Here is a 21,128-nt window from a genome sequence, read left to right on the forward strand (position 1 = left end):
TAGGTCACGATTTTTGCAATGTTTTTTTCCTCTTTTTAATATCTTGATATTTTTAAATTATAATCAAAAATATTGATAATTTATTTATAAAAAAAAGTATTAATCTTTTTTACTAATGAAATGCTTACTATGGCATAAAACAGTAGGAAGTCAATAAATAAAGAATGACGTATTGCATTTATATTTCTACTGGTCCGATATTGTTCTAAGTGATTAAGTTGAATGTTTTACACTAAATAGTGACATTTACTCAGAAATATTCCTTTCATATATACCTATAGGTAAGTATTATTAGTACCTTTTACACAAATGTCTATAAAACCATAAAATAATGCGTTTCTTTTTTATGAAAGTTGAAATATTGATTGATTTTTTTATTAATAATGTAAACGTAATTAGTCATAAAAAGTACTTATTTGAAAGCTCATTTTTATATCATTTTAATTGACACTACTTAAAATATTAAACAAATATAAAATAGTGTAGGTACTTACGGTATGTTATTTATTACTCTGGTTCCAAAGTATAATAGTGATTTCATGGAGTTATAATTAAAATACTACCTACAGCTTTTTAATTATTAATTTAATTAACTCATATTGTTAAATAAAAAATAATTTTAGGGGTGAAAATAAAAATAATAAAAAATCGATTAACATGAATTTATTTAGTTTATCAAATGTGTTTCGTGGTGGTGCGTACAATCCTTATAACACAGTGTACAAAAACAATTTACAATATTTCCAACACAACATACGTCTATTACAACACGCCCAATATTACAATGCCCTGTGAATACTTTATAACAGATTTATTCTACAATATTTGTTTACATGAAAAGGCAAAATTAAAACAAAATAGCACCACAATAACTTCGTCACAAAACAAAACGATAAACATAATAATAATACTTCCATTATCGTGAATATTTGTCAATAAATAATACATCGTTACATTATTTTAACAACATAATGAAAGGATAAATCGTAATTAAATCAAATCTCATAAAACATACATCACAACAACGCGTTCATTGAGAAACGTAGTTATTAAGTATTTCGTCTTCAATTAATTTAATCAGAGATTAAATTATATCTATTTTTAAGCAATTATTATCTAATTTATATTTACAGAAACTCTTAACACTAGAAATAATCTCATTCAAAGTAAAAAAAATATATTTATCTATTTCTCAACGCTACCGTGCAATAAATATATACCATAAAGTATGGTACATGATTTTATAAAGTTTAATGAGATTCTTAAAGACGTTTATAAATATAACGAACATTCATTAACTATGTTGATTTGCCGATCATTCGAACAGACCTATATTTAAGCAAACAACTAGGCAATTATATTCAAACTGTTAGTTACAGTTGCGCATTGAAAGGCTAGATGTATTAATCTCATCAACGGCATACATAACGTTGAGAAATATTAATAAATTTCTTAAAACAATCAAATTTTAATAATACTTAAGTATTATAATATTATAAAAAATATAGTAATCTATATTTACAGTGACAGAAATCTATATTAAATTAAAATAATTCTTATTCTATATAGAAATAACAGGCCGGGAAAGCCTTAAGGCGTGACCACGTAAGAGGCGCCTACCCACTAAGTAATAGCACTAAAAAGGCAATCATGAACTTTCACGACTCTTGGGTCGAGACTTCTCCCATTAAGACACAACGTAAGGCTACCACATGTCGGAGGAAAGAATAGTCATTAATGGAAAAGCCTAGAGCCCAAGGCGGTCTCCTATAGGAGTATTAGGTGTAACGACTATTACCCGATATAATAAAGATACCTAAACGATACTAGAATAAACTTACTAAGTCTATTCGCACGAAATATTCTCGGAAGAACATTGCACTATTTATCACAAGTCCAATAAACGAGTAGGTAGAATTTAATGCAAAAGCACATAAGTTAACCCGACGGGGTAATCATCTATATTTTAATCACTGGGTTTGGTCACTATGCAAACGTGTCACTGTGAGCACAGAAGTCTTGTTGCGGTCACAGGAGAGGAACAGGCGCTACGCCCGGCACTAGAGGTTCGGGCACCCCTTGGAGGACGCCTTGGTGATAGTGATGATGGTGCATCATGCCGTTCATCATCTGCTGATGATGCAACATAGTCGCATGGTGCAACTGTGCGTGTTGAAGGGATGCGTGGTCGCCCTTCTCCTTCATCACGACTTCCTCACGTTTCTTTACCTGTTTTCGCTCCTTCGCGCGGCGGTTTTGGAACCAAATTTTTACCTAGAAGTAATTAAATGATTTAGAACTTCAAATTTTGTACACACACACACACACATTGAAGTAATTAATTTATATGTATATCTTCAAAAATATTCTAAATATATAAAAAAAAATACTTAAATGTAAAGAGTATTTCATAAAACATATTCATGTACCTACATGTATCGTTTCATATTAATCGATTCGTTATATATATAGTTATTTAAAAACTCACTTGTCTTTCAGAGAGTCCAAGGCTAACAGCGAGCTCTGCCTTCCGTCGTATAGTGATGTATCGGCTGTAGTGGAACTCCTTTTCTAACTCCAGCCGCTGGTGGTCGCTGTACACCACCCGATATTTATCTTTCGTGCGTGTTTTCCCTGCAGTAATATACATATTTCAATAAGTATAAAGTTCTCAATAGGTATATATCATTATTACGACAAATATTTTCTTATGAATAAATATAATTATAAGCCATGGATAATTCCTATCATTTCGATTCATTTAATAATTTGTATGTTTAAGCGTCAGTTGGAGGCTGACCTTACAAAAGATGGGTTGAGGAAACATTGGAGACGGCCAACGGTCAAAGCTAGCTTATCACAGCCAGAGACAGAAAATTGGTATACCTTGAAGGAGGCTTTCACCCATAAGGCAGCCGTATAAAATGCCTAATCTAATATTATATTCCAACCAAATAACATAACGATTAACAATATTTTATTTAACAGATAATTTTGTTTACAAAAACTTATTTATCTTTTTCTCTTTAAAATTTTATACATTTTTAAATATTTATATACACTAAAGTATAAAATACCTACTTCTCAATGTACGAAAAAAATAAAGCTTTTTATGACTATTAAATGTCGGTTGTTTAAAATCGTGTTTGTCCGTTGTGATTGTACACATTAAAGCATACATCTAAAGCCAATCAAGCCCAAATGAAATTCAAAGAGTCTCATAAGGTGTAACCGTTTACATAAGAGAGGAAAGTGTCTTCTCCTGGGCTCGATAACATTAATCCAGACGGTAAGGCACAGAGAAGCCGCATACGTCGGCTTAGCATCATCAAGGGACCACACGGCGCGATTTACTTTACTATACATTTTTGTATCTGTTATTTTATTTACATTTATATTACCTACGTAAAGTGTTATATTTAATGTTTCTTTTTCTTTCAAACTTTTTATAATTAAGTTTCTGATTTTGTTTCAACGATACTGTTAGTTTTTTTTTTTTATTTTATTGACTTAAGTTTAATGTCAATATAACAATAATTAAAATATAATATAAACAAAAATATAAAATGATTACATTATTCAAATTCCAAAGAGAAATATTCTCTCACAAAGTAAGATTAAATTCGTTTTTGGAAAACATCAAAAACAACTTGACTTATGGTAGTTTTAACAGGTCATGTTATTTATTTTCATTTTCATAAAATTAAAAAGCGTTTTTTTTTTGTTCCCTAACTGAAAAAACTATTAAACTAATATACACAAACCTTAAACTCAAACATGTACCGCGTTTCGGAGAAGGTTTGTACAGATACAGACAATGTCTGCCGAGGGCTTTACTTGTTATCTATAAAACTGTGACTTTCTAACATGTATAGATATCTGAATTGTTCCTATAACCCTGCTGAGCTATTAATGTTATGTTACGAATATTTTCTATCCTACTAGACCGATATAATTGCATTTATTTAATAAGGTATGTATTATTAAGCAATGTTACGTACCTCTCTTTTTTAAAGTACTTTACATCTTATTCTCCCTTATGTCCATGCTACTAGGTATAAAGGTTTTATTTGACACCTAACGTATCGTCCAAAGATTAAGTTTAATTTAAAACATCCTTCGAAAGAGTTAATCAAGTATAGAAACGAATAATATAAAAAATAAAAGTAATTTCTCGTTCCAGCCTTAATTAACTAGTTTTCTTTGTATACTATTCTTTCAAATAAAAATCACGGCCAATGGAATACAATATTATGTGGGTATTTAGGGTCCGAAAAAATAAGGCTTAACTATTCTGAACAAAATGAAAAGCAATTTACATACATTGTGATTGGTAAATAATATCTAATACAGATATTGCGCCGTTTTTCATCACTAAATATCACAATGTTTTTAAAATTAATTAAATTATAATATTTTTTAACTTCGTAATAGAACCAAAGCCGAAAATTTAAATATAAAAAAGTCTTCAATTACACATTAAACAATTCAAATTTATGATAGAATGAAGAAAGTTAATTATTTATTAATAAAAGTCTATTCTAGCAGAATTATCAAGTTATTTCGAGTCGACGCTTAAATGCCTGAAAATCTAAAATGATGTCACCCGCAGATTAGACAAAACGACAATCATAATTGTAATCCATTCGTAATCTAACGGAACGAGCCGAGCTATATACATAAATGATCCTAATAATGAGGGAAATACATAGGATATTTTTACTATTACGTCGAAAATTGTAATTTTTATTTACACTTTTTATCTTTACCTTAGATGTCTCAACAGTAAAATTACCAAGATACGTAGATCTGTTGACACGGCACTAAGACAGAGCTGAGGTGTCTGCTTGTATACTCAGAGTGTGTAAATATCCCTTATCTCGGTATTAGGGACTTCATAAATTATGTTTGTCACATACAAGAATGACACTTGAATTAGGTATAAATGTTACGCAATTCTTTCTTACAATTTATCTATTTTATTACTTCAAATAATAAAAGTTTTATTTGTTTGTTAATATTTGAATAAAACATCTCTAGGTTTAAATGTTTAAAATCAACAAAACCAATAACAATCCTTTTTTATCACCATATGTATCACAAGTAATGCTACATAAAATAGGTATGTATCAGCCTCGTTCCAAGTTTATGGATAGGTAACTTATACTTTGTTTTGTAACCCTTGTATCTTTCCGATATAAAAGGTCAAAAGTCAACATCGTGACATGTTTTCGTACGCGAGTTCGAAAAACTATAACAATATTGTTCATATAGATGTAAGGAGATAAACTCTTTAGATTTCCCGAATGACAGAAAATTATAACTTAAATAAATTTCCTGTTAGAAAAGCAAACAAAAGACGAACTAGTAAGTTAAACAAATATGCCCTATCTATAGGCGATGCAGTGTTTGATAGGAGTCGTTAATTTTCGTGGTAAACAGTGGCCGGCCGGGCACCTTGTATCGTCTGCCCTCACACATTGCGGTGTGCTTTTGTAATCTCAACAGATAACAGTTATAATATTTATATTGTTTTGTTAGTTCATACAGGTCTTGTAACTAGATCGTTCCGATTTTGAATCCATTTTTATACTATAATTTTATTTGATCAACTTTTCTCAATAGGTATATGAAAAGATAATTAACTTTTGAGGACGCTACTTCTCATAAAAATATGTGAACAGACATTTAATTACATGCAAGAAGGAAAAACAATAGCGAAACTTAGACTGGCGTAACCAGCTTCTAGTAAGGTTTTTCTATCACTAGAAGATTTATAACAGATTATTCCGTGCGGTGACGAACCACATCGAGCATTTTGACCTATTGACGTTATACTGAGGTGATAACTATTAAACTAAATAGGAAAGGATCGTAAGAACGACTGTTATCACGGTGGATTTAAAAAAAATGATTGTTTGTGGTGAGCAAACAGCGCGGGCGGGCGCGGCGTTCGAGGGCGGATAGCACTTTTAGTCAGCTGCTATCATAGACAAATACACTGCCAGATAAACCAGCTCGGGACGGGGTGCATTGTAACCGCCATTATATAAGCCTCGATTTCATGTAGATGAATACCTAGATGATTTAATTTATATAATATAATCATCTGTAAGCAAAAAAAGCCAAAAACTATATGTAGTTATGTGTGGATTCAGATAGCTATTGACAAATATTTGTATTGATTGATATATCATATTAATTACTACAGTCAAATATAAAAAATGAAATAATTATACAAGAAGTTATAGAAACTTATATAAGTGATAGATAATGTAAAAAATATTTTTGACAAACGCGCTCTGTAAGCTTTCAAATGATGAAGTTGAGTATTGGTAAATAATGAACGGCGCTGATACACATATCTGTTGATGGGATTACATGTGTTCATAGTTCATATCAAAATCAAGCGGCTGCTTGTCGAACACGATGTTGAACACGATTTGTAAAAGGGAAACAATTACTAATCGACAAGTTATCGGTTACGCTCAACGCTTTGTCGGTCTGCCGAAATCCACGCTTACATTAATACGCGATAATCGCGACTAGCTAGTGATAGCGGCGCCTTTGAACATGTTGATTCAACAGCGCATATCGCCCGGTTACCTTCTTGTAAGCGCTTGTAATGCGTTTTTGATGGACGAGGGCGCGGCCGCTATCAACTATCACGGCGATAAACTCGATGGAGACGACTATTGTGATATGTTTTAAAGTGACGCTGATCCTATTTTGACAGAATCTGTAATGATCTGATTGCAGGTACTAGAGAATAATTTCGTCGGTTCGATATCAGACAAAAAGAGGTGGCTGTCGAATTAATCCATAAAATTCCCAAGGGACAAGCCCTGTTTAAAGGGCTCTGTAGGAGGGCGGGTCGTAAAGCGGCAGTTCGGCAACTTTATGTGCTGCGTTACGTCCATTTAGGGCTCGAAATCGACCCGACGGCTTCGGCACCACCGTAACCGCCTACCTAGGCAGAGTTCTAATAGCCAAATAGCTATCGTCATAGATTATGACAAGTTATCACAAGATAAGCTGCAAATCCTATCCATTTTTTAGAATGTGATGTCATATTACTTTTTAAACAATGCGATCTAACATAATATGTTTACCAAATAAAAGGCAGGAGATTAGAAACATTAATCAATCATCGTTCCTACGACAGACGTCACGCAGTTTTACGCAAATCGGCAAACCAAATAACTCGAAAGAAAAGATTGATGACAGTTGATGGCTATTAATTACCTAAGTTTGCAAGCTGGAGATAGTTGTCAGTGTGATGTCACAACACAAAAGAAGCGTTAAAACATCGATTAGTTACGAGCTCAATTTATCCAAACAATCGCCTCCTACTGTTCGCTTCTGAATTTTTTGCTAGCGAGTAGACTCCCCGCGGCGGTAACACCACGAAATGAAAGAAAGATTTCAACACTCTCTAATTTTTTTACTGCCCATAATTTCCATGTCCGACCTATTGAAGGATATATTACAAAAGGGCGTATTCGTCATATCTGGGTGGACATAATGTTGATATAGTCTCCTGCTGAGCGAATCCTCTACTTGTATTTGTAAATGATCGTAGACAAAATATAGAGAATTATTACCAAGAATGTTCCCGCGTTTGTGCAAACAGAACAAAATAAATAGAGACAGAAAGGTTATTGTATACATTAGTCTAGGTATGCTTTGTACATGTGGTTACATATTATAAATGAAAGGCAAATATGACAGTACTATTGATATAACATAATGCCTTGTTTAGATGTTATATTGAAAAGTGGAGTTATGTATATTGATGAGATAGATAATGACGAAGATAAAAGCTTTGTCTGGAACCACATGTAGCTCACGTGCAAGTCTACGATGTTACAATAACTAAACCATTTCCAAAAAATACGATTCGATTTACTTTACGACTTACAAGTCAGTTAATAATACTACATATTGTCTTACAACTGTTGTAAGAATATTTTGCAGAAGCGAGGCAGCGCACTAAGTAAAGACAATAGCTAAGTGCGATTACAATAGAGTGCGCCAGGCGAAGTTGGCAAAGATTTAACTTTTCGGTCCCGGGGGCGCCATTGGCAGTGATTGTCGCCGGGAGCAGCCCCGCTATTCCGGACCCCGGGATTCCGGGATTAATTGCTCTCACAGTGCACTCGCTCCCTTGGCTCGCGTTAAAACAGAACGTTACAGTAAGCGCAAAATAACATCTAAGTAACGTTATGCCCAATGATAATTGCTGCGCATAACAATCACTCCAGCGGGAAATTTTAAGCAGGGAAAAATTTATTTTTGCGATAAATTGCTTTAGTATTTATTTCAAATGTAATTTGTGGCTATTGCAATTGTTCTTTTATAAAGGTTTCTAAATAATAAATATATCTTGCTTATAATTATTATTAGCCTATCCATTTATAATTAACCATGATTTCTATTTAGTACCTACTGACACAAGATTTCAATGAGTAACCCTATGCATAAAAGTAACATATTGAAGACTAGCTACTAGACAAAATATATAACGTTGTGATACTCAAGAATAAGCTCAATTTATCGCAATTGCTAGACAACAAATATGTATGTAGGTACGAACCTAATTAAAACCAACGCTTCTATGCTTTAAATTGGAAATAAATAATTCCTAACCATGCAATTTCTACTTACTACAGTGGCATTCAAGCGTATAAAGATTTAAAGCTCATGGCCATTTCCGTCTCTCGAGCAATTCTTTTATTATAACAAAATCACCCTTTGAGCTTGAATATTAATTTCAGAAAATAATAATAAAATACTGATTAACAAAAAGTATTCTAATAAATAGTTAGTGGTAAATAGGTTCGCTTCAGAAAACAAGATACCCCCAACAATAAAATAGTAAAAAAAAAACACGAAGCGATACCTATCATTGGTCAAGAGCTTTTTAATCCTATTGTTGATTCGCACCAACATTACATTTTAAATGTTGAAGAATATTTGTTTTATTGTAAATAAATCTTATTAATCGAGAACTATTGGAAATAAAATCAGTGTTGTATATTTTGCTCAGCCTTCTCTTTTTTCGAATATTTATTACATATTTTACATTGGGATTGCACGCTTTAAGAATCTCATTTTATAATTGCTTTTCTTTTACTGCAATTAACGTTGCGTGAAATAACAGCCTACTGCCTACTATTATAACAAAACTGATATAATCTTTTGCGGTATATAAGAGTTTATATATTATGATAATAATCTTGATAAATTAACCTAATCAAATAGTGATGTTTTGAATTATTTTTATAATTAATGCATAGTTAATTTTAATATATGTATTTTTATGTATTGACTGCACGGTTCCTTGCACGTAGCACCTAAGAAAAAACAATTTGATGAAAAGATGGGCCGCTTTATTTATATTAGCCGTCTAAGCAAACAATGGTTTTTGGATTATTTAAGCCTAAAACTCTCAGTAGCGGACCGCAGTTATGAAGAAAGCAGTATTAAACTTCAACGCCTCTTTGATCTCTGTAAGAATCTCGAATTCACCGCAGAACACGATAAATATCAGAATATGTTATGCGAGTTGCGGCATTGACTATATAATTATGAAATTTCTAGGATACATGTATTAAGTTTCGTTTCATTAGTCGGTGTTTAATATTTCACAAGTGAGACAAGAAGTGATCTTCTATAGAATCGCTGCTACTGCAGTGCCGGTGAAAGTTAATACCGATATAAGTATATAATAAGCATTTTATTTTTTTTGTTAATTGATATTAAAAACTCAATTTATATTACATATAAGTTATATAGATATTACGAGACAATATTTACTTACTTATTTTATTATCCACATTAGAAACAGATATATGAAGGTTTTTTAGAAAATTCATCACATATGAAGGTTAAAATTAAGATGTTTAAGTCTTTGGACTTTCGTCATTTTGTAATGATAGATTTTTTTATTTCAAATCGAAGTTTCGGGTTTAGCCCATAAGAACTAAAGATGTTGTTGCAGCTTTATTATTATTCCAATGCTTAAGAAATTTCGTTTCTAGGTTCTAGCATATTTGTTTCGACCATATATCTCATCAAGTACGGTATTAAATAAAATTAGATTTAAATAGCTGACTATCTACGTTTGTGTATCTCACGAAGCAAGAAGTCTCTAGTCTAATATAAATTTTTAAAAGTTTCTAATATTAAATTATTCTTCACAAAATAAATACAACTACGATACAATAAATTACGCATTCTTCATGATATTGCCGTTCCTACTAATGTTATAACAAATTATTTTTTCAATTTATTTTTTTGTATGTAGGTAATTCATAGAACAAATGATCCAATTCTAAAAAAACACATTATCTACTTTATTCCTTAATTCTATATGATAATGCTACAATTATATTTATATCACACATATATTTTTTTAAATGTGAGTAAAACGAAAGGGAAGCCTCGAATCGCTTATAATCGCTTACATACCTAAAATCTAGGTAAATTTCGAAATAATATTCATAGCTTTGTTTCTGATATAAATCGTAAGGCTTAATTTTAATTTAATATAAGTATTTTATCTAGTATTGCCAATTAAGCAATATCTATTTATTTTATTTATATTGAATTCTAGATAACGGACACTATTTCAACATTAACGAAATAAAAAATACATAATAATAACTGCATTCGATTCGCAGTACAATAACTATGATGAAACAATCGATACGAAACGTAATATCTATATCTTGTTGGCAATTCAATCAAATAATTGTTATGCAGTCTGAGACAAAGGCAATCCGACCGTCAAAACAAAGCCGGAAAAATTGCAATTTGTCTCGCAAAGCTCGTCTCGTCTGTTCTTTCGACCTCCAGATCCGGTCCAATGTATTTTAAGAACAAATCAAAATAATTACAATATCAAGGCTTTGGATAGTTTGTATCTTAGTGTTCCGAGCTTAATCGTTAGTTAAAAACTAAGCATTGACATTATTTTAATATATAGGGGACCATAACAACATTTGTCTAGTGCCTGCATTACAGAAATAGTTTGTAGTAGTAGCATTCACATAGAAAAAGATGTATGTTATTAAAACTGACTCAAAGACGATGAATGAAACATTAGTATCACAATTTATGTCTATTCAAAATGTCTTTGATTCAAGGATTAGATGAATATTGTCATTATTTTTTAATTAAAAATAATGAATGCTGAATAAGAGTAGTAGTTAAAAAAAAAACATACTAACAAGTTTCATGGCTGTACCGTACCGTACCGACACACCGATTTGTAATTATATTATATTATTTTGTTGACCACGTGGTTCACATTACTAAATAAGTAATACTTCAAGCATTCTTTACAAGTGTCTCTGATATCGTCCGAATCGATTGTTAATTTTAAGAGTTAGACGTTATATATTTACCTTATTTTGTGTGTATTAAGTTCTATATCTTCATTATATAGTGCCACAACGTTTTTTAATGTAATTTTAAACTACAATTCATACCTTTTCAATTTTAATTTATAATTAAAATTGTTAAGTTCCAAAAGTTTTTATTAATCATATTTTACCTTAATAAGCTTATTTTGCAACTAGAATTATTCATATTCCTATTATTAAGTTTATTTATAGTAATAGAGTATATAATAATTATCTACTTAGTAGCAGTTAATTTCAAGGAAGCTTGCAAACCTATAGTTTTGAATTAAGCTTATTGCTTGTAATAAAAAAATATTAACAATTGAAATACTTACCTAAAAAGATTACTAGACCAAAATGTTTTCATTACCTACGCTATCACCTACGCGATGAAAATATTAAAAAACAAAAAAAAAAACATATTATTGTGTTGGGTGTTTCTTAAATACTGTCAATCGAATAAAACATACTTATTTTCGAAGGGTCATATCCAAAAAATTCAACGTATACCAAGTGTGAAACGTTAACGCAATTCTAAAATATTTAAATCTCACTACAACTACCACCAATGATTTTTCCTACCAAGTCACTCAGAATCTGATCTACCACATTAAATGTTATATTTATATCGTTGTTTTTTATCTGATATTATTAGTTTAATAACAATAATATTATATTTTCTGATCACTTGTTCTTATATTGTGTGTTTGTGGGTATGCAATATAATAAAAACGTAATGAGTATTAATTATTCGGATAATCAACGACAGAAGATCGCAATCTTGATGTTTTATTTTTCAAATATCATATAGAATTAACGTTTGGAAAGTTAACGCTAAATGAAAAACTATTTTTTTGTTAATTTGAGACAGCTACTAATAATTAATAAATAAACTTAAAAATCACCCTCGTCCACTTTTAAGGCATAACGAAGATTCTAGAACATTCATTTAGTACAATCAAATATTTAAAAACGTTGAAATGATAATATAGGTAGGATAGTAAAGGTAAACGTTAAGAAATCAGCGTTTCAAAAGGCAAGCCCTACTATTTTCATTGATATATTTTCACGAGTGTAAGAACCTACCTACGGCAATTTTTAGTGTTTTAAGTCCTATAGGACATGTAATACCCAACACATAGTCTTTCGCCTCTAGAATTATATATTAATGGAAATCTATTCTTTTAAAGGGAAGGCGTGTACCGAGTGTTTGCAAATAATAAATATATTTTATATTATGTAAATATCTATATATTTTAGGTACACTAACCGACAAATTAATGTTCAAATTTAAATAATTACAAACACGATGTATTATTATGTACAAGATCTGTATTAAGATCTTGTAATCTCTGTAAAGATGGAGTTAGAAATCGATTATTATCATTCAAGATATCTTTATTTATTGAACTGTACATGACCAATACCTACCAGGGCTAATGAATGCTAAGAAAGTTTTCTAATTCAATTTTATTATCTTATCGATATTAGTATTTAGTAAGTATAATTTAACTTATAAAAGAACTATGAAATTGCTTGTGAGATCGTACCTAATTGACATATGTACCTATAACAATGTATTTAATTGTAAGTATTGTGTTGTAATCTGAAGGTAAACTTCATAGGTACAAAAATATAAAGATGAAATAACTGCTATATCCTTTGTCTTAGAATTATTACACTTTGATGTTTAATGGGTGTAATCCACGCAATAATGTATGAATTATTGTAATGCTTAGAATTATAATTTTGGGTAGATGTTAGTCAATTATGAGCAAAGAATTGATTTATTAAACAAGACTTCAAACAAAGGTATATATTATTATAACAATAAAAATATATAATTTAATCTATTATTCTAAAACATTTAGGTATTTTAATACGAAATTGGAATATTTTTTCAGAGAAATTGATATATGAGCTTTGGGCTTCTCCCATGAAATGGAGTTTACTTTAAGGAAATCTACCTGAATAGAATGGCAGTTACCTACTTAAATTAATAAATATAAGAAAAATGTCAGAAGTACAGTATTAGTAAGTATAGAAGTATGTGGATACCTATTTATTTATCTTATACGACTAATAATACCTAATTGTTTGTATAATGATACAAATAAAATATAGGTAGCTATGAATCTTAAGTAATACCTACTAGTACTTCAGTTTATATTTAGCAGTTTATATATAGCACTTCAACATTTTTATTAAGCTTTGCTATACCTATCTTATAGAAATTGAACATATCCTAATTATAAAAATGCCAACTTATTTTAGTGCACTTCATTACCATAAATGTATAAACGCTCAATTATGAACTCATATAATTGTTATCGTGAAGTATTTATCTTTATTTTTAAAACCTAACCTAATTCATTGCATTTTTGATAAACATCTTAAAATTAATTCGATAGAAGGTAGATGAAAATAAAAACCTGGATTGGGCTGTGACTGATAACTTGGTTTTTTCATCCATTCGTAAGGCGAGCGCGGCGGAGCCGGCGGCTGTGAGGGCCTCGACCCAGGCGAACCTTCTCCTGGACTAGCTAGGTCCCCTCGAGCAGGAGATGGCATTTCGGCTATATCTCTTTCTCCTGGCTCTCTCTTGAAATGATGAGGATCCGATGGCCATTCGCCTCCCGCCGGAGTTCCGTTCCAAGCGCACCATTGCTGCTCTTCAAAGTTTTGATGTTGCCACCCGTACCATCCCCCCGCGCCGTACTGTCCGCCCTTGCCCTGGTACATGGCGAGCGGATTAACGTAATTCACCATGCTTCAATCACCGTCCGAGCATCGCACATACACTCGCTGTCACAACACTACCCTGTACCGGCTGTCTATGTAACGTGCAATACACAACGCGGGATCTTACTCGACTGAGGTGAGGCCGGATCTGTCGACTATTGCGATGCGGGCTGTGAGAGGGGCGGAGGGCGGTTGCGCCTCGACCAATGGGAACGCGCACGCTATGAGCCCGCCCCGATATCAACTTGGCCGCCGCGCCCCACGCTATCATTTAATTTGCCTAATTAAAACAAAAATAATGGACACCGCTGTAATGAACTCGGACTAAACACGACTGAAATGTTTTTATTTTTTATAAGTTGGAAATGTAGGAAAAAAAATGTATTGATTTATTTTATATACATATTATATCATTAACATCTTAATATAATTGGTCACGATTATAGTTACTTTTAGAATACATCTAATGAATGCATTGTCGGAAAATATGTATGTATTATCATACCAAAATAACTTGAACTTTTTGAAAGATTTATTTAATTTTGCATTGAGGGAACGTAGATTTTCTGAGAGGCAACTAGGTACTACCAACATAATGGCTACGAACCGACATTGTGTAATTTGTGAAGTCAAATCATATCGACTTTGTAGGTACCTAAGTAAGTATATTTTTTTTATGTTTGTAGCTAAGTAGGTATAATAAGTAGGAATTTTATTCGTTGAAAATTATTTATTTTCAACTATCTAGGTAGGTACCTATTTAGCCTTTGCCAGTGAATTTGTTCATGGATTAGTTACCTAATGATTAGTTAAATACAGGGCCGGATTTAGGGGAGGGCAACCGGGGCAACTGCCACAGTTTTCAGCAAGTTAACAAATACTGAGATATACCTAGTCAAATTATAATAATGTTACTATTTAATATTTTAAAAGTTACCGATACAAATACGAAACAATTCATAGCTTACTGATTGAAATAAAAAAAAAACTAATTAATTCATAATAATATAATTATTAGGGTGTTCGAGCTTCTGTTTGTCCATGGCCCTCACTGCTTTGTGGCCCCGGGGCCTCCACACCTTTAAATCCGACTCAGGTTAAATAAAAAAATAATAATAAGTAATATCCTTCAAACTAATATGTCTTACAAAATAAACTATCTAACAAGTAAAATTGGACACCATGAAAATGAAAAAAAAGCCTTTTTAACATCAGTGAGGTAGATGGTAAGTAGACCTGCCTTTTAATTAAAGTCTGAATTAGGTAGGTACGTACCAACAGATATAGTATAAGTAGGGATATAGGAATATAGGTAGCGGTTCCTCCCTAGGCAGTCTATGTTTGTTCTACCTAGCAGTGCAACAAATGACGTTTTTTTGTTACCTATATAGATTACTAAGTAGTATACCTATATGTATAAGAGTCGACATGGCCCAGTGGTTAGAACGCGTGCATCTTAACCGATGATAGCGGGTTCAAACCCAGGCAAGCACCGCTGATTTATTGCTTAATTTGTCTTTATAATTCATTTCGTGCTCGGCGGTGAAGGAAAACATCGTGAGGAAACCTTCATGTAACAAATTTCATAGAAGTTCTGCCACATGTGTATTCCACCAACCCGCATTGGAACAGCATGGTGGAATATGTTCCAAACCTTCTCCTCAAAGGGAGAGGAAGCCTTTAGCCCAGCAGTGGGAATTTACAGGCTGTTGTTGTTATACCTATACCTATGTACCTATAAATAACATAATTATAACTAGGTAGGTACCGACGTTATTATGAACTACAGACAGTTCTTGATCTTTAGATATGATACACATCTTTGAACTACTAATAGGTAGCTATTTTTATCATACTAAAAGAAAGATAAAAATTAAAGATAGTTTCGATATTAACGATGTAATTCAAAACGCCATTTTGTCGCGAATTCAAAATGAATAAGTAGGTACGTACCTACTTATACCTAAGTACCTACCTATCATACATTTTTCAAAATCTCGGCCACTGATATTGCGTCAATTGTAAATCTTAAATGGTTATTTTTATTTTCCTCTTGTACTTGGAGTAGACTACACATAATATAGGCACATGAAAAAAAATCAGCGATAAATTATAAAAAATTGGTCTACCTATTGATTAACTTATTTATAGAATTGCACAGATAACAACTAGATTTCAAATGCGTTTGGTTAAGTAGGACACAGCCGGGTAATACTGACTACAGACAATGTCTGTAGTCAGTTTATATGCCAATACCTATATCTAGGTATGCCTGTCAGAAATACCTAGATATATTGGCATATAAATGTAAATTAATGGTTAATAATCTAGGCCAGTTTTAAAGGTCTGGCTGCAGGGTCGGATTTAGGGTAGAGCAACAGGGGCAACTGCTTTGGGACCTACACAAGAGAGGGGGCCACGAAAAGAGATTCTAAAAAGTTAAGAATTTTAATGTAACATACTTATATTTAGATATCTTAAAATAGTCAAATTATAAAAATAATATGTATTTTTTCAAAGTTACTAATACAAAGAATATGACCTATTATTGACGAAGGTGACTGACACAAATAAAAAAAAACTTATTAAGTAAAATGATGACTAGGGTTTCCACTTTTCTATTGCTCCATGATCTACACTACCTACTTTATGGCCTCAGCGCCTCTAGTTGTTTAAACCTGGCTTTGTGACAACAGAAGAACAACATTTTTGTTTGTAGGTGCAGATTAGTTATACCTATACCTACCTACTACTATTTTCCCTCCCTATTACCAACTTACATTTAATTCTTATCCAACAATAACTTATCACTACTTTATTCCAACTCATCTTATATTCTCTTCCAGTACCTATATCCCTTTTGTTTTAAATTTATTTTCGGTTACCTAGTTAAGGTCATACCAATTTCCACTTTGTTGTATTGAATGACTAGCTCATGAATTTACCTAGCTATCGTTGAGACAATAACCTATAGATATACCAGTATATCAATAAAAATATATACCTACCTAGCAGGGCCGTATTTAGGTGAGGGCAACCGGGGCAACTGCCCTGGGGCCTCCACATGAGAGGGGGCCTCCACATGAGAGGGGGCCACAGTTTTCAGCAAGTTAACAAATACTGAGATATAGTCAAATTATAATAATGTTACTATTTACAATTCATAGCTTACTGATTGAAATAAAAAAAAAACTAATTAATTCATAATAATATAATTATTAGTGTTCACGCTTCTGTTTGTCTAGGGCCCTCACTGCTTTGTGGCCCCGGGGCCTCCACACCTTTAAATCCTACTCTGCTACCTAGATATGTTATGTAATACTTGCAGACGCTGTTGACGACTAGACTGTCGGCGTTGTTATTATCTATCCTGTAATCCTATTTGTTTTTTATGTTAATCTCATCAAACGACTTGCACTGACCTATTACCTACTACTAGGCACAAAGGGAAGCATTATTATTTATTTTCTAAAGTAACATAATTTTAAACTTACCTACTCAAACGTGACTGCGCTTGCTAGTGATGTTTTGTCCATTAGCTATCAATAAACTTAATTGTCCTGCTTTTGTTATAAATGTAAAAAAGACCGTCCCAAGGACGTGCAAATGTTATCTGGGTTTTTTGAAAGCAATAAAACTTTCAGGTACCCTTTCATTATACCTATGTGTCTACAATTGAATAATAATACGCTTTTTAAACGTGCAAAGCTTTGATGTCTCCGTTGAACCGGTTAGTTGAGTAAGAAAGCTTTTGCTTAGTTGTTTTGAAAAATATGATTATATTTGTTTACATAGATTAAAGGATTACTTTTAGACAAAGCCTATAAGCCTTTAATTTTTAGACAAAATAATGGGTACTCAATTATAAATGACTCGTAAAAATGACTGCTGAGGATTAGGTACCTTCGTCTGAAGTTGTGTCTTTATAGAAGAAACGCTTTGAGCTTACCAATACCATAAATTGAAATCTGAACTAAACCGACATTTAAAATTTCAGTAGGATTAGAGGCAGTTGTTCAATTTCAGTGTTGACCTAAACAAACAAATCCTTACAAATTAAGTCAAACCTACCAACTTTTACCCCCTGATAATGAAATAAATAGTTACTTACGTTAGGTACTAATACCTAGACGTAAGATAGGTGATGAAAATCTGAAATAAGTATTTATTTTCGAAGTAAATTCCTTGCATAGTTTAGATTATTGTCAAATTAGTTATTAATTGTTGTACCTACTTTAATTATTACAGGTGTCTTAATTTAAAAAAAAAAATTATAACTTCTTAATCTATTGTGACTGGGTTGGCTTTTTTCAATCGAGATTGAAATGCGAAGGATAATATTGTAGTACCTAGGTAGATACGTAGGTGTTGTTGAACGCCTAGACCCATCAGCCCGGGTCTAGATGGCAAAATTTAGGGAGCAGCAAAACTTGGTTGGTTAACTGATCATAGTTGTGATTCCCTCTGAGGAGTAGCATTTAAAAACTCGAAAATTAATCGTTTGTAAAAAAGACTTGATAATTCGCTAATCTTTTACTTCTTCTTCTTTCGAATTAATGTCCTGTTTATGTTTCTACTTACCTAGGTACTATATATTTCTATACCTAATAATACAAATTAAAAAAAAAACGTTACTATCGAGGTACTACGCAGACATAAGTACATATTAACATTCAAAGGTGTAAATTTAATACGATGATTGTTTGATAACATGTTTAGTAAGCCTTGTCCTCGATGTTATATAAGTATCTCACATAAAGAAAGAAACAATGTACCTAAGTAGGTACTTACCAAATCATGGTAACAGTCAAGGTATGTCTCAAACATTGTATTGTATGTATATGCAGGGCCGTATTTAGGGGAGGGCAACCGGGGCAACTGCCCTAGGGCCTCCACATGAGGGGGCCACGTCAGTTTTCAGCGAGTTAACAAATACCGAGATATAGTCAAATTATAACAATATTACTACTAAATATTTTAAAAGTTACCGATACAAGTAAATAAGTCATAGCTTACTGATTGAAAAAAAACTAATTCATTCATAATAATATAATTATTAGGGTGTTTACGCTTCTGTTAGGTCTAGAGCCTCTAGCCTACTTACCTAGGTTACCTAGTCCAGATTTACGTTGACCTCAATATTTTCTATTCGAGTACCAGCGGCTTTACCGTGAAAGTAGGTACCAATTGAATCAAATTTAATTTCTATGGGAGACTCTTGCAATCTCTTTTGAATTGTCATTTTACTTGATTTAAAGTTACTACCATTTCGGTATATGAACCGGAGAAACTTATTGGGGACCTATTCTTTGCCCGATCTGAGTTAGACACCTACATAGATTATTAAGTAGGTAACTAAAACAATTGAATACTAACTCGAAACATTTTTATCATATTTAAAATGCTTTATTATCAAATGCCTTATTTATTGTCAGTTCTATTAACATTTGGTTCAAATATATTAATTGTCAAAGCTAAAGTATATTTTACTCGGAAAAAGAGTTATAAGTTTTAGCTACAATTTTGATCGAAGAGCTTTTATTACGCATGCCCCTCTGATTAAATATTTAGGTACCCACAAAAGTACACGTCAAATACCTATTCTACTACTAAAAGGAAATAAGTAGCCTACCTATCTACTTTATATTGTTGTGTTCCGATTTCAATAAGGCAGTGAAACTACAGGCTAAAGGCAGTGGCGGACTTACCAATAGGCTAAGCAGGCTGGAGCCTAGGACGGCAGATTTAGAGAAGCGGAAAATTTAGTTAAAATTTGTTATTATCTTACATAAATAAAAAAGACTTATAATTATATGTATACATATTACGTCCGTCAAACTCGTCACTACATAGCGGGTTGGAAAAATAATCTAGTAACTGACAGAAATACATATATCTACATAGGTAAGTAAGAAATATCACCTAGTTCACAAACACATACTACTTACACTAATAACTGAAAAAAGCCGATGCAATGAGGACGTTAGTATGATTGTGAACTAAATCAACGTATTGAATTTCAAAAGTCAGTAGGGGCGGGAATAATTCAATAGCCTACTAGCCGAGCTGAGAAGCTAGCTGAGCCGTAGCTCAAGGGATATAACGTAGGTATTTGTTCCTATAGTTGACCACGCATTGTCGATGGAATATAAGTTATTGTTTTATTTTCTTACAGGACTGATGTCTATGGGTGGTTATCAATAACCATCAGGTGACCCGAATATCCATCTACGTTTATAATTCAAAAAAAAAAAAAAAAGGCCCCGACGAATTGAGAACCTCCTCCTTTTTTTGAAGTCGGTTAAATAAAAATACAGTATTAACTAGAATAGATAGTGATAATGATAATGGTAAAATATCATCGGCATTTTTCCGTTGAATCAATAATCCCACTCTCCGGTTTGCATATTAACCCTTCCTCCGGGCTCCGACTACAAGTGGACGCCGTGAGCCGAGGTAAAATGTGTTTTCCAGTAAAATGATAAATAAATCCACACCTGATATTTCGCGTCAAAATATCAATAAAAGTGAACAAAGGGTTGTTAGAATCGCATCATCGTGACTTATTTTTTTTAAAACTTTTATAATTACTTGTAGGTACCTAACAAAACCTACCTACTTACCAAACCAACGTACCTAACTTGTTACTTCATGTCGGAGCATGAACTTTTTAAAATAAAAACGAACAGTTTATACGGCCTCTTTTGTTTCATAGCTTAGCTTTAAACATTCGCTTGTGGAAAATGGTCAAAAAACGGACTCTATATGCCTTAGCGCAGAAAACCGCCCATTTTCGTACAAAACGGATTTTTAGAAAGGGTTGAAATTATTAACACATAGTTATTACCTCACTAACCGCATTATTGACTGATTGATTTTAAAATTTTCAGCGAAAATCTATCTGATTAACATCAGTCCTGTCGTTGTCTACACGTTTACATTAGATTTAAGTTCTCGTATTGTCAGAAAACCAATGTG

General features: G+C 32.3%; 1 protein-coding gene across 2 annotated transcripts; it reads right to left on the reverse strand.

Annotated features, from left to right (window-relative positions):
- Window positions 1-647: 647 nt before the first annotated feature.
- LOC124544213 (homeobox protein CDX-1) lies at window positions 648-14,301 on the reverse strand. Of its 2 annotated transcripts, none has more exons than XM_047122678.1 (3): window positions 13,841-14,301; window positions 2,489-2,634; window positions 648-2,274 (listed from the first exon to the last, which is right to left on the reverse strand). In XM_047122678.1, exons 1-3 carry the CDS (start codon window positions 14,175-14,177, stop codon window positions 2,029-2,031), a joined length of 729 nt encoding a protein of 242 aa, XP_046978634.1. In that variant the 5' UTR covers window positions 14,178-14,301; the 3' UTR covers window positions 648-2,028. The 2 variants fall into 2 exon arrangements, with proteins under 2 accessions (XP_046978634.1, XP_046978632.1); XM_047122676.1 differs by having other exon boundaries at window positions 2,489-2,637.
- Between the last annotated feature and the right edge of the window lie 6,827 nt (window positions 14,302-21,128).

The sequence above is a fragment of the Vanessa cardui genome, chromosome 4 (assembly GCF_905220365.1).
Source record: "Vanessa cardui chromosome 4, ilVanCard2.1, whole genome shotgun sequence".
NCBI classification, from domain to species: domain Eukaryota; kingdom Metazoa; phylum Arthropoda; class Insecta; order Lepidoptera; family Nymphalidae; genus Vanessa; species Vanessa cardui.